Source organism: Nicotiana tomentosiformis, chromosome 7, assembly GCF_000390325.3.
Source record: "Nicotiana tomentosiformis chromosome 7, ASM39032v3, whole genome shotgun sequence".
Lineage (NCBI taxonomy): Eukaryota > Viridiplantae > Streptophyta > Magnoliopsida > Solanales > Solanaceae > Nicotiana > Nicotiana tomentosiformis.
Genome location: NC_090818.1, coordinates 6,968,205 through 6,983,118, shown reverse-complemented (window position 1 = coordinate 6,983,118; position 14,914 = coordinate 6,968,205). Strand labels below are relative to the sequence as shown.

At 41.7% G+C, this 14,914-nt stretch overlaps 1 protein-coding gene across 1 annotated transcript; it reads left to right on the top strand.

The window, feature by feature from the left end:
* Nucleotides 1-641: 641 nt before the first annotated feature.
* Nucleotides 642-1,285, top strand: LOC138895213 (uncharacterized). Its single transcript, XM_070179879.1, has 2 exons — nt 642-867; nt 951-1,285. The coding sequence occupies exons 1-2, from the start codon at nt 642-644 to the stop codon at nt 1,283-1,285; spliced, it is 561 nt and encodes a 186-aa protein (XP_070035980.1).
* Nucleotides 1,286-14,914: the final 13,629 nt, after the last annotated feature.

Here is a 14,914-nt window from a genome sequence, read left to right as displayed (position 1 = left end):
GCGAGATCTGGGGAAATTCTTTTAGCGTCTGCGTAGGTATAACTTGAAATTGAACCCAGCTAAATGTGCATTCGGAGTTTCGTCTGGGAAACTTCTGGGGTTTATAGTCAGTCAGAGGGGTATTGAATTAGATCCAACAAAGATAAAGTCTATTCGGGATTTTCCACCTCCGAAGACCAAGAAAGAGTTCATGAGTCTACTAGGGAGATTGAATTATATCAGCAGATTCATTGCTCAGCTTACTACCACTTGTGAGCCCATATTTAAGTTGCTAAAGAAAGACGCGACGATCAAATGGACAGATGATTGTCAAGAAGCTTTTGATAAAATCAAAGAATATCTGTCAAATCCACCAGTCTTGGTTCCACCCGAGCCAGGGAGACCTTTGTTCTTGTACCTGACAGTCTTTGAAGTACATATTCCAGAAGCCAATATCTACTGGAAAGTTAGCAAAATGGCAGATCCTGCTCACCAAGTTTGACATTATCTATGTCACTTGTATGATGATGAAAGCCCAAGCCTTGGCGGATCATCTAGCTGAGAACCCGGTCGATGATCAATACCAACCCCTAAGAACTTATTTTCTAGATGAGGAAGTGAAATCAATTGAAGTAATTCCATAGAACAACAATGCTTGGAAAATGTTCTTTGATGGAGCTGTAAATGCAAAAGGTGTCAGGATTGGAGCAATTCTGATTTCGCCTACCAGTCAGCACTATCCGGCCACAACCCAGCTCCATTTCTTCTGTACGAACAACACTGCCGAGTATGAAGCCTGCATCATGGGCATGAACATGGCATTTGACCTGGATGTAGAGGAATTATTAATTATGGGGGATTCCGATTTAATCATTCGACAAGCCCAAGGTGAGTGGGAAACTCGAGACATCAAACTCTACAGGCAACATGTGGAAGATTTCAGCAAACTGTTCAAGTCCGTCAAGTTCAAGTTTATCCTCAATTCCAGAATGAGCTAGCTGATGCACTAGCTACTTTGGCCTCAATGCTGCCATACCCGGGTAATGTTCATATTGACCCGCTGGAAATCCAAGTTCAAAAGAGGCATGGTTATTGTAACGCAATTGAAATGGAGCCATATGTCCAGACATGGTATCATGATATCAAAAGGTTTTTGAAAACAAAAGAATATCCCGAGCAGGCAAGTGGAGATCAAAAGAGAACTATCGGAAGGCTTGCAAGCAGTTTCTTTCTGAATGGAGAGGTCCTATGCAAAAAAACTCCAGATCTGAATCTTTTGAGGTGTGTAGATTCCCGGGAAGTTTAAAAGATCATGAATGAAGTGCATTTGGGAGTATGTGGGCCTCACATGAATGGGTATGTCCTTGCAAAGAAAATCCTCCGGGGGGGTTATGACTAGATGACCATGGAAAAAGATTGTTTCAGTTTCATTCGGAAATGCCATCAGCGTCAGATACACGATGACCTGATTCATGCACCACCTTCAGAGCTACATCCTATGTCAGCACCTTGGCCGTTCGTTGCTTGGGGCATAGATGTTATTGGGCCAATCGAGCCAAAAGCTTCAAATGGGCACCTATTTATTTTGGTTGCCATTGATTATTTTACAAAGTGGGTCGAATCAGTCACTTTCAAAGCCATCACTAAGAAAGTAGTGGTGGAATTCGTGCATTACAACATTATTTGTCGTTTTGGTATTCCTAAAACTATCATTATAGATAAAGCTGCAAATCTGAACAGCTACTTGATGAGGGAGATATGCGAACAATTTAAAATTACACATCGTAATTCTACCCCTTATTGGCCCAAAGCTAATGGCGCAGTTGAAGCTGCAAACAAGAACATCAAGAATATCTCTAGGAAAATGATTCAGGGTTCTAGACAATGGCACAAAAAGTTGCCATTTGCACTATTGGGTTATCGCACAACCAGGCACACATCAGTGAGGGCCACATCCTACTTATTGGTTTATGGAACTGAAGCCATAATTCATGTAGAAGTTGAGATTCACTCTCTTTGGATCATTGTTGAAGCCGAGATCGAGGATGATGAATGGGTCAAAACCCGGTTGGAATAATTGACTATGATTAATGAAAAGTGGATGGCTGCAGTTTGCCACAGACAGTTGTACCAACAAAGAATGGCCCGTGCTTACAACAAGAAAGTGTGGCCCAGAAAATTCGAAGTAGGGCAACTCGTTCTGATACATTTTGTCCCGCATCATGAAGAAGCCATAGGAAAATTTGCTCCAAATTAGAAAGGTCTGTACATTATAAGAAGAGTGTTGCCGAAGGTAGCGTTGTATTTGGGAGATATCGAGGGAAATGACCCCGAGACAACTGTCAATACATATGCGATAAAAAGGTATTACGTTTGGCCATTTTCACAGCTTTAACATGCTCCGATTGGGATAACGAAGGCTTTCTTTCTTGCTATCCAAATACTACCAATCCTTTGAAAACTCATTTAGCCGGTTCCCTTTCTTTGATCACCCTTTTTGGAACCTGAAAGTTGTTATTTAAAAACAAATGATGAAAAATTAAAAATGAAAAAAGAAAAAAAGAAAAAAAATAAAAACAAAAGAAAATCAGAGACAAAGTTATTTGAACTACGTTTGACCTGATTTCGAAAGGATACATAGGCAGCCTCTCTCTGGGGTTCAGTCACACCAAAAACAAAATCTACATTCCCCCAAAAGTTAAAACTGGGGCAAATGTTACAATGGTTCGGCGATGGTTCGCCTGAAAAGTTTCAAAGTTGTAATTCAATCCAATCCCGCCTAAAAAGTTTCAAAGTTGTAATTCAATCCAATCCCTTTTCAAGTCCTTCCGATCAATCAACGAGAATGTTTAAGAATTGGAGGATACAATCACTTGGATCTGATACAAATAAATGAGAGAAATAAAATGAGAGCCTTAATGGTGAAAACCCTCACGGGCACCATAAGGCAACGTCAAGCAGATAAAATGAAAATGAGAGAGTCTTGTTAGTAAAAGCCCGCAAATGGCACTATTAGGCGATGGTGAGAAGAGAAATGAGAGAGGTCAGCTGGTGAAATGCCGTAAAGGGCACTACTGATCGAAAAGAGGATCTTCACAGCCATTGGTATTGATAGTCCTGAGCAAGGTTTCTCGATTTTGAGGCAAAAGTCGTGATGAATTTTTGAGAGTCGGACAGTTTACACAGATCAAGCATTCAGTCCAAAAGGCATGCCATGTTCATTGAAGTCCACATGTACTCCAGATAAGTTTTTTTCTTTCCCCGAAAGGGACACCTCTTGTTTAAACTCATTTTCCATTCCATTGCTTTGAATCCCTTTCGGTCTAACTTTGTTCCAAAAACTAAGGCAAAGAAGGAATGGCAAGACTGATTTACAGGGCTCTCGTTTGATACAAGCTAATATGCAAAAAAAGGCCCAGCCTCAGCAAGGGGCATCACGTCGACCTCGACTGGGCATAGCGGCCGATGCTTCGAAATAAAAAACTCTTGTAAGGAGAAAATCAAATTGAAAGTGACTACAAGGGAAAAATGAAGTTGAAAAGGTTAAGTCCCAAGTGGCTAACCATTTTGGAAAAGTTTGAAAAGCCAAAGATTCCCTAATGCTCTGAAATTGAAAGTTTTGGAAGAAAGAAGTTGAAAGTGAAATTCCACAAAGGCAGAATAAAGTTGAAAAGGTTAAGTCCCATGCAACCAACCGTCATGTAAAAGTTTGAAAAGTCAAAGGCTCTTTGGGGCCAAAAATGCAAGTAATATTCAAGAAATAACTAGTGGCAGGTTGAAATCATCATCAAAAGAAGATGGGCCAAGATCAAGTGACTGAAACACTCACGGCCCCAAAACCAACCACCAATTCACACTAACAATCGTTCTTTGTTTGAACAAAAAAAAATAGGAAACAAGTGCAATCCAAAAGCAACCTTGAAAGAAGCGGGTGTAGCCAAAAGAAACCACGCAGAGACTAAAATAGCTCCGCAGCAGCAGTAACTTCAAAAGGGAAGTCTTCTCCCAATTCTTTTCCGCATTTTACTCATTATCTTAAAAAACAAAAAAAGAAGAAGAAGAAGAAAGAAAGTCCAAAATCATTGTAGTATAGTGTCTCCAATCCCTAGTTGCGTATTCCAACATAGGGTCTCCACACCCTAGTTGAAGTTATTTTAGACATAGGGTTTCCACTCTCTAGTCTCTTTTCCAATTAGGGTCTCCACTCCCTAGTTGAAGTTATTTTAGACATAGGGTATCTACTCCCTAGTCTCTTTTCCAACATAGGGTCTCCACTCCCTAGTTGAAGTTATTTTAGACATAGGGTCTCCACTCTCTAGACTCATTTCCAACATAGGGTCTCCACTCCCTAGTTGAAGTTATTTTAGACACAGGGTCTCCACTCCCTAGTCTATTTTTTAAAATAGGGTCTCCACTCCTTAGTTGAAGTTATTTTAGTCATAGGGTCTCCACTCCCTAATCTCTTTCCCAACATAGGGTCTCTACTCCCTAGTTAATCTTATTTTAGACATAGGGTCTCCATTCCCTAGTCTCTTTTCCAACATAGGGTCTTTATTCCCTAGTTGATGTTATTTTGGACATAGGGTCTCCACTACCTAGTTCTCCTTTTCCAACATAGGGTCTCCACTCCCTAGTTGATGTTATTTTAGAGATAGGGTCTCCACTCCCTAGTCTCTTTTCTAACATAGGGTCTCCACTCCCTAGTTGATTTTATTTTGGACATAGAGTCTCCACTCCCTAGTCTCTTTTCCAACATAGGGTCTCCACTCCCTAATTGATGTTTATTTTGGACATAGGGTCTCCACTCCCTAGTCTCTTTTCCAACATAGGGTCTCCACTCCCTAGTTGATGTTATTTAAGACATAGAGTCTTCACTCCCTAGTCTCTTTTCCAACATAGGGTCTCCACTCCCTAGTTGATTTTATTTAAGACATAGGGTCTCCACTCCCTAGTCTCGTTTCCAACATAGGGTCTCTACTCCCTAGTTGAAGTTATTTTAGACATAGGGTCTCCACTCCCTAGTCTCTTTTCCAACATAGGGTCTCCACTCCCTAGGCTCTTTTCCAACATAGGGTCTCCACTCCCTAGTTGAAGTTATTTTAGACATAGGATCTCCACTCCCTAGTCTCTTTTACAATATAGAGTCTCCACTACCTAGTTGAAGTTATTTTAGATATAGAGTCTCCACTCCCTAGTCTCTTTTTCAACATAGGGTCTCCACTCCCTAGTTGAAGTTATTTTAGACATAGGGTCTAAACTCCCTAGTCTCTTTTCCGACATAGGGTCTCCACTCCCTAGTTGAAGTTATTTTAGATATAGGGTCTCCACTCCCTAGACTCTTTTCCAACATAGTGTCTCCACTCCATAGTTGAAGTTATTTTAGCATAGGGTCTCCACTCCCTAGTCTCTTTTCTAACATAGGGTCTCCACTCCTTAGTTGAAGTTATTTTAGACATAGAGTCTCCACTCCCTAATCTCTTTTCCAACGTAGGGTCTCTACTCCCTAGTTGATCTTATTTTAGATATAGGGTCTCCATTTCCTAGTCTCTTTTCCAACATAGGGTCTTCACTCCCTAGTTGATGTTATTTTGGACATAAGGTCTCAACTCCCTAGTTTTCCTTTTCCAACATAGGGTCTCCACTCCCTAGTTGATGTTATTTTAGACATAGGGTCTCCGCTCCCTAGTCTCTTTACCAACATAGGGTCTCCACTATGGTAAGTAGGGATTTTGACTACTTATTTGCACTATTTTACTTTTGTTTTAGCTTAAAATTGCTTAAAGGTATTCCCGAAAATGGATGAAATGTGCTTTCTTGCAGGAGTGTAGGAATATGAGTCAAAGAGATGAAAATCAACTCAAGAAGGAGTAATTTTGGACAAGGACTAAAACAAAGCTAAAAGGGCAAAATGTGGACCGCACAATATTGAGTGTGGCCTTAGAAAATGAGGAAGCCTCTGACAAAATTTCCATGCAAAGTGCGAAACGTACAATTATTGTGCGACCCCAGAAGATGAGGTTCATAGAGATGGATTCTGGGATTATGAAGAAGTGCGGACCTCACCATTATTGTGCGGCCGTAGAATCAAAAGTGCGGCTGCACTCAGAAATGTGCGGTCCGCAGAAGTCTTGTATGTCAAAGCTAAAATTCGAGAGTGAGGCCGCACTCAGAAATGTGCGGATCGCGGAATTTGAAGAAGTGCGACCGCAACCCAGAATTGTGCGGCCATAGAAGTCCATCTTGTCAAGCTAATGTCAAAGTACAGACCACACACATAATTATGCAGCCGTAGAATCTCCGCAGGGACAATTTTGTCTGATAATTTCAGCTGGGTATAAATAGCTCTTTTTGTCAAATTTAGGTTAAGAAGAGAACACCTGAGAATAGATAGCCGTTTTTATTTACTGTTTTGGGTAACTTTGTAATAATTTATCATTTTAACATAAGATTTTCTTCCCCTAATCATCTATTATGAGTTTTATCTTAGTTTCTTCTTTAATTTCTTCATTTTCTATGAGTAGCTAAACCCTTAGCTATGGTTGTGACCCAACCCTAGTATGGGTACTTAATGGGTGATTGATTTAGGGCTTATTTATTATTGGGTATATGATATTTAGCCTAGTTCTTGCTTGAATTTAAGAATTGATGGTCGCAAACATTGATTCATGCCTAATTGACTTAGTCCCTACTTGAGACAAAGAGACTAAATCTAGGAAAACTTGGCTAACAAGAAATTGGGGTGAACTCAAGAAAACTGATAGCCCCAATTAAAGGGTCGAACCTAGAGATAGTAAGACCCGACTGAGCATCTATCACTTGTTTTGTGAAATACCCATTTGGACTTGAGAAAGCCAAATTAGGCAAAATCACCCAAACTACCGAGAGGTATAGAGTGAGTAATCGTGTGTGATTGCTATATTGTATCCCAACCAACCAAACATGCCCTAAAGCTCTCAATCCATTAGGTAACCAACTAGGTGGAAGTTACAACCCTAGATCTTTTATAACCTGAAAAACAACAATACCAAAAACATTGTCTCTTAGCTTTACAATTACAACATTAGCATAAGATTTAGGAGTTGAAAAGAAACAACCGAATACGTGGAAGTACAATCTTGGGTACGTCATATAATTAGACTAGATATATACCTAATCCAACATAAAGCTCTTCGTGGAATCAACCCCGATTCGCGCTGTGTATTTATAATTGCATCGATCGCCTCACAGTCCCAATTAGTGGTGTGAGTTTGGGTGACATCAATTTTTGGCGCCGTTACCGGGGTGCTAAAAACGGGTTTAGCTATATATTTGGTTTTGTGTGTGATTTGTCTTCTTTTCTTTCCGGGTTACTAACCTTTTTTATGAATCGATTGTAGGTACAAAAATAGCTCTCAACAATGATCATCTCGGAAACATGCCTTTGGGGGATGTGGACGTGGAAGATGACCCAGTTGAGGAGGTTCCTCTTGAGCCTCAATCAAATAAATGAGGCCGACCGCCTCAGGACAATATTCTCATTCCAACCCCAAACCCACAAAGAGCGGCTTCATATCGGATGTTGCCGAATAAAGGGTACGCAAGTTCCATAGTTTTGCCCCGCATTAGGGCGGGCAACTTTCAAATCACAAATGTTATGCTCACATTACTTGAGCAACGAGGATTCTTCACCGGGGCTCCGAACCAAAATGTGTACAAACACTTGAAAGGATTTGTGGATACTTGCTGGGGGAGTCAACAGACCAACGTCTCCGAGGATGCTCTAAGGTTGAGGCTATTTCCCTTCTCTCTATAGGGGAAAGCCTTGGACTGGTTAGAAAGATTGCCAAACTATTCTATCCATACATAGGATGAATTGGCGGAAAACTTCATTGCCAAGTTCTTTTCTCCCGGGCATATGGCTACTCTTAGAGACGAGATTCTAGCATTCAAACAAGAATCTAATGAGACTTTGCACGAGATATGGGAGAGGTACCGCACTATGGTGAAAAAGTGCCCGAATAATGACATGACTGAGGCTATGATTCAACAAACCTTCTACAGGGGGATTAATACTACCAATCAATGCGTGGTCAATCAACTTCCCGGTGGAAATTTCATGACAACACCATATGCCAAAGCTTATGAAATCTTAGATGAAATGGCAGATACTTCATCGGCATGGCAAAGTAGAGCAAATGTTCCTTAAGGTGATCCAAATGTGATTCACCTACACAAAGAATTACATGATCATGGGCAAGCAATTGCTGAGTTGACCACTACAATAAATCAATTGGCCAAAGCTCAACTTCAACAAGTTCAAGTTCCTAAGCAAGTAAATGCAATAGAAGGTGTCAATATGATGGTGAACAAGCAAAGGCAAAAGGGTCAACAAATGCAAAACCGTGTGGAACAATTTGTGCAAGATGATAGTGGGTTTGACCAAGACGAATCATACAATGAGCAAGAGGAAGAAGTGCAATATGTGAATAACTACCAAGGGCAAAGGAACAACTCTCAAGGCTCGAATCAACAATAATGGCGATCTCAAGGAAATCAAGGAAATTGGAACAATCAAAACCACCAAGGCAATTAGAGTGGTGGTACCAACAATCAAGGTAATTGGAAAAATAACAATAATCAAGGCAATTGGAAAAATCAAGGCAACCAAAGGCAATTAGGGTGGCAACAATCAAGGATACTGGGGAGGCAACAACCAAGGGAATCGGGGGCTGGGCTTTCTAAGGCCCCCGATGTATCAACAACCAAACAACCTGCCTCCTCATCCATCTCAAGGTTCTATTCTTCCAACAATGATATGGGATGAGTTGAAAATATGTTTAAACAAATGATGGAGAAAAATGCCAACTCCGATGCTCAATTAGCCTCTCACAATACTTCAATTTGTAATTTAGAAGTTCAATTGGGGAAAATCTCGCAAGCTTTAAACACTCATCCTAAGGTGTCACTACCTAATGATACGGTGGTGAACCCGAAGGGTGGGAACAACACGGGATATGCCATGGCCGTAACAACAAAGAATGGAATAGGTGGAGATGCAACCACCTTAAATCAAAGAAGAATTGTGGATGATGATGTAGTGTTCAAGAAGTTAAGATTCCAAGAAATGTTGTTCAAGCTAATGAAGAAGTGAGAATTGATATTGATGAGAGTGTGGAGGAAACCCAAGAAGAAGTGAACCCGTCTAGGGAACATGTGATTGGCATACCAGAACCGGTAGTGCCAAAGGCCAAGGCACCAATGCCATGGCCTCCTCCTCCATACCCCCAAAGGCTCGCCATGCAAAATAGTAAGAACCAATTAAAGAAGTTTATTGACATGATGAAGAGCTTATCCATTAATGTGCCATTGGTTGAGGCGTTGGAACAAATGCCCGGTTATGCAAAGTTCATGAAGGATTTGGTAACAAAGAAAAGATCAATTAATTGTGGGACTATCAAGATAACACATCAAGTGAGTGCTATTGTGCACTCAATGGATCCGAAATTGGAAGATCCCGGCGCTTTCACAATCCCTTTCACTATTGTTATCGCCAACTTTTCCAATGCTCTATGTCATCTAGGGGCAAGTATCAACTTGATGCCCTACTCGGTGTTCAAAACTTTGGGAATTGGGCAACCAAGACCCATATCTATGGGGTTACAAATGGCGGATCATACTATGAAGAGACCATTGGGTATTATTGATGATGTGTTGGTTCGTGTTGATAAGTTCATCCTCCCAGCGTACTTTGTGATTCTTGATTGCGAAGTGGACTATGAGGTGCCTATTATCTTGGGTAGACCTTTCCTTGCTATGGTGAAGGCTCTTGTTGATGTGAAAGTCGGTGAGCTCACCTTCCGGGTGGGTAATGAAAAGGTGGTTTTCCATGTATGCAAATCTATGAGGCAACCGAATAGCAATGAAGTTTGTTCGTTTGTGAACTTAGTGACCGAGGTGATTGTTGATGATGCTAGTGCCATGATGAATTTTGATGACACTTTGGAAGTCGTATTGCTTAATCATGATGATGATGAGAAGGAAGGCTTTGTGGAATGTGTAAATGCATTACAAGGAATGTGGTCGTATACTTATGCACTCTAAAAATTGTTCTTAGATCTTGAGAACCGGAAGACTCCTCCAACAAACCCTCAATAGAAGAGCCTCCCACTTTGGAGTTAAAGCCATTACCTTCATATCTCAGGTATGAGTTTCTTGGGCTATGTTCTACTTTACCTATTATTCTTTCCTCTTGCTTGACTAGCGTGCAAGTAGATTCTACGTTGGCAGTACTTCAAAAAAAGAAGAAAGCTATAGGATGGACACTAGCGGATATTCGAGTTATAAGCCTCGCCTTTTTGCATGCACAAGATTATTTTGGAGGAGGATGCCAAACCCTCAATTGAACATCAAAGAAGATTAAATGAAGCAATGCAAGAGGTGGTGAAGAAGGAGATCATAAAATGGTTGGATGCCGGGGTTGTTTACCTCATTTCGATAGCTCGTGGACCTCTCCGGTGCAATATGTCCCAAATAAAGGGGGCATGACTGTGGTAACAAATGACAAGAACGAGTTGATCCCCACAAGAACGGTCACCAGGTGGAGAGTTTGCATGGACTATAGGAAGCTCAACAAAGTCACTCGGAAAGATAATTTTCCGCTTCCATTTCTTGATCAAATGCTTGATAGGTTGGACGGACGAGCTTTTTATTATTTCCTTGATGGATATTCCAGCTACAATTAAATTCTTATTGATCCTGAGGACCAAGAGAAGATTAATTTCACTTGTCCCTATGGTACTTTCGTATTCTCGTAGATGCCATTTGGATTATGCAATGCACCGATGACTTTTCAACGATATATGATGCCCATCTTCACCGACATGGTGGAGGATTTTCTTGAGGTCTTTATGGATGATTTCTCTGTGGTTGAGAATTCCTTCAATGATTGCTTGAACAACTTGGATAAGGTCTTGTCAAGATGTGAGGAGGCAAACTTGGTTTTGAATTGAGAGAAATGTCACTTCATGGTCGAAGAAGGCATAGTCCCCGGCCACAAAATTTTAAAGCATGGTATTAAGGTCGACAAGGCCAAAATTGAGGTGATCTCCAAACTCCCTCCCCCTACATCCGTGAGGGGAGTGAGGAGCTTCTTGGGTTATGCAGGGTTCTATCACCGATTCATCAAGGACTTTTCTGAGGTGGTGAACCCCTTGTGTAAACTTTTGGCGAAGGATGCCAAGTTCCATTTCAATGAGGATTGTATGAAGGCATTCGAATTGCTCAAGTTCAAGTTGACTACTACTCCTATTATCACCACACCGGATTGGAGCTTGCCTTTTGAGCTCATGTGTGACGCAAGTAATATGGTGGTCGGAGCAGTTTTGGAGCAACATATCAACAAAATCTTCCATCTGGTCTACTATGCTAGTAATACCATGAATGATGCCCAAGTCAACTACACAGTGACCGAAAACGAGCTCCTTGCTATTGTCTTTGCTATGGAGAAGTTCCGCTTGTATTTGATGGGTACAAAGGTGATTGTACACACCGACCATGCGACACTTTGATATTTGATGAGCAAGAAAGATTCTAAAGCAAGATTAATGCGGCGGGTGCTTCTATTGCAAGAGTTTGTTCTAGAGATTCAAGACCGCAAGGGTAGTGAAAACCAAGTGGCGGACCACTTATCTCGTTTGGAGGAGGAGGGGAGGCCACATGACGTCCTTGATATAAATAATTTCTTCCCCGACAAGCAACTTCTAGCCATTTCAATGACCGAAATGCCATGGTTCGCCGACTTAGCCAATTATCTTGTGAATGGTATTGTACCGAATTAGTTCTCTTCAAACCAAAGAAAGAAGCTCAAATGAGATTGCCTTGACTATTATTGGGATGAGCCATATCTCTTCCGGATTTGTACCGATAGTGTGATTCGACGATGTGTGCCGGAGGAGGAACAAAGGGAAATTCTTGAGGCTTGCCACTCTTCACCATATGGTGGTCACCATGGTGGAGCTAGAAAGACAACACAAGTGTTGAGTTGTGAATTCTATTGTCCTAATATTTACAAGGACGCTAGCGATCTCGTCAAGCGTTGTGATGAATGTCAAAGGGCCGGTGGGATTTCTAAGAAGAATGAGATGTCCCGCAACACCATCTTGGAGATTGACATTTTTGATGTGTGGGGCATTGATTTCATGGGTCCGTTCGTGAGCTCTTATGAGAACACTTACATATTGGTAGCTGTGGATTATGTGTCAAAGTGGGTTGAAGCCGTGGCTTTACCTAACAATGAAGCTCGAAGTGTGGTGGCATTTTTGAAAAAGAACATCTTCACGAGATTTGGTACTCCAAGGGCCATTATTAGTGATGGGGGATCACACTTTTGTAACAAATATTTTTATACCTTACTCACAAAGTATGGTGTCACTCACAAAGTGTTGACTCCCTATCATCCTCAAGCAAGTGGACAAGTCGAAGTCTCCAACCGGGAGATCAAGAGTATTTTGTCAAAGACTGTGAATGCCAACCTGACGGATTGGTCAAAGAAACTTGATGATGCTCCTTGGGCATATAGGATGACTTACAAAACACCGATTGGTATGTCTCTGTATCGGTTAGTGTTCGGGAAAGCTTGTCACCTACCGGTGGAACTTGAGCACAAGGCTATGTGGGCATTGAAGAAGCTTAATCTTGAATGGGATGTCGCCGCCAACTTAAGGGTGGCACAATTGAATGAGCTTGATGAATTCAGGTACCATGCATTTTCAAGTTTGTCCTTATACCAGGACAAGATGAAGTATCTCCATGACAAGTTCATCCGAAACAAGGAGTTTAAATAAGGTGATCTTGTGTTATTGTTCAATTCCCAATTACGGATGTTTCCAGGCAAGTTGAAGTCTAAATGGAGTGGCCCATTTGAAGTGGTGAATGTAATCCCCTTTGGTGCTTTGGACTTGAAGAATAAAAATCATGAGGTGTTTAGAGTCAATGGGCACCGGGTAAAATACTATCTTGGTAAGGTTGATGATGGCCACATCGTGGCAGTTCTTCATTTCAAATGATTGATAATCTGCATCATGCCGCGACGTTAAATAAGGTGCTTCTTGGGAGGCAACCAATGTGTCTTTTTCTTTTTTCTTTTTCTTTTTCATTAGATAAGCTTTGTTTTGTGCTAACTAGTTTTGAAGTGTATGCAGGAATCAATGTGTACTGCAGGGACTGTGTCATAATTGGCTAAGTGTTGAAAACGTGCAGACCACACATTAATTGTGAGGACCGTACAATTCTAAAGGCAGCAGCAGAAATCACTCTGCGGCCGCACAATTCTATGTGCGGTCGCACAACTGGAAGACCAAAATTGCAAGTTCTCTGAAGTTGGCCTCTCAAAATTCATAGCCAATCTGCGGCCGCACACACAATTGTGCGGTCCGCACAAATTCTGTGGCCGCACTCACTTTTGTGCGGACCGTAGAGTTGCATCAAGTTCCAGGTAAAGAGTGCGGTCCGCACTCAAAATTGTACGGCCGCACTCACCTTAGGTTTGGGGTGACTTGGTCAACCTATAAATAGAACCTCAACGCACTATTCACAGTTTACAAACTCTGAGCTCTTGAACCCTAAGCAAACACAGTACACGTTCAATTAGTTCAAAATCTTCCTTCATTTCATCATTGTAGATTCTTACATGCATCCTTCATAACTGGTATGTTCATTACTTCTTTAGATTTTTCATTTTCTTTTAGTTTTTGTTCTTTTGTGGTAGAATTATTTTCAGACCTAAAATGTCAAATGTTAGTCATGTGTGCTTAAAATCATGTGGGTAATATCATATATGTTCATTGGGGCCTGGGTAGATCATTAATGATGTTTAATTGCAAATACCATGTCTAAATTGTGCAAAACTTGCAAAACACAGAGTCAGTGCTGCGTAATTTCGAATTGTGCGGCCGTACACAAATTTGTGCGATCCACAGATCTTAAACTTAGGGCTAAAATGTTGCATGAAAAGTGCGGACCGCACTCAAAATTGTGCGTTCCGTACTCAAAATTGTGCGGTCCGCAGAAAAATTGTGCGACCGCAAAAAAATGTGTGTGACCGCACTTTGGAACTTCAACGAACCAATGTTCTGGAATTAGGATTGTGCGGCCGCACTCGAAATTGTGCGGTCCGCACTTCAAAATTGTACGGTCGCACATGGCAGTTTGCGGCCGCACTCAAAATTGTGCGGTCCGCACTACCTCTTCTGCAGTCTGTTTTCGTGCAACTATTATGCATTTGTGTACGCTGTTTTGCGCTCTAACTGACTTATGTACCTCATATTGCAGACAATGGTTCGTTCACGAGGTAGATGAGATACATCTAAAGGGATAGGTGAACCCTCCCGAGGCCGGTCAAATGCACTCAACCTTTGGGGGTGCAAAAGAAAACTTTGACAAAAAAGCAAACCCCGGGGAGAGGCAGGGCCACAGATCCTTCTGAATCAAGCTTATATTTCCCATCTAGGGAAGCCTCCAAAGGTCACTCAATGCGAGAACAGCCTAAGGCCAGTCCCAACCATCACACTTCCTAGGGAGATACCAACTCCGGGATGAACTCTCCACCTCAGCAAGTTCTTTTGAGGGTTCCGATACCGGTAGCCAGGGTTCAGAGCCCTCTTTTACACCTACTCCTCCGATAATAATGGCAATAGATGATGATGATGATGATGTTCCGGATGATGGTAGAGGAGGTGACACTTGAGTGGGCGGCCTAGAGAGGTCGAAGAAGAAGGAAGCATGGGAGGATCGATTTGTGAGTTTGACGGCCTTCTCAATGTTCAGAGAGTGGTGGCCCCAGAGATCGCTCACACTTGAGCAAAATTTCTTAATTAAGCATTTGGATATTCACAATCCAAATGTCCTTAGACAGTTCCGGGAGCGCCAGGGGTGGATGTGGTTCACCCAGAGTGTCAAG

Excerpts from the sequence above, each read along its gene's own strand:
- LOC138895213 (XM_070179879.1), top strand. The coding sequence starts at position 642 with ATGTTCTTTGATGGAGCTGTAAATGCAAAAGGTGTCAGGATTGGAGCA. Across the intron at positions 868-950 it reads AATCATTCGACAAGCCCAAG|TTTATCCTCAATTCCAGAAT; the intron begins GTGAGTGGGAAA and ends GTCAAGTTCAAG.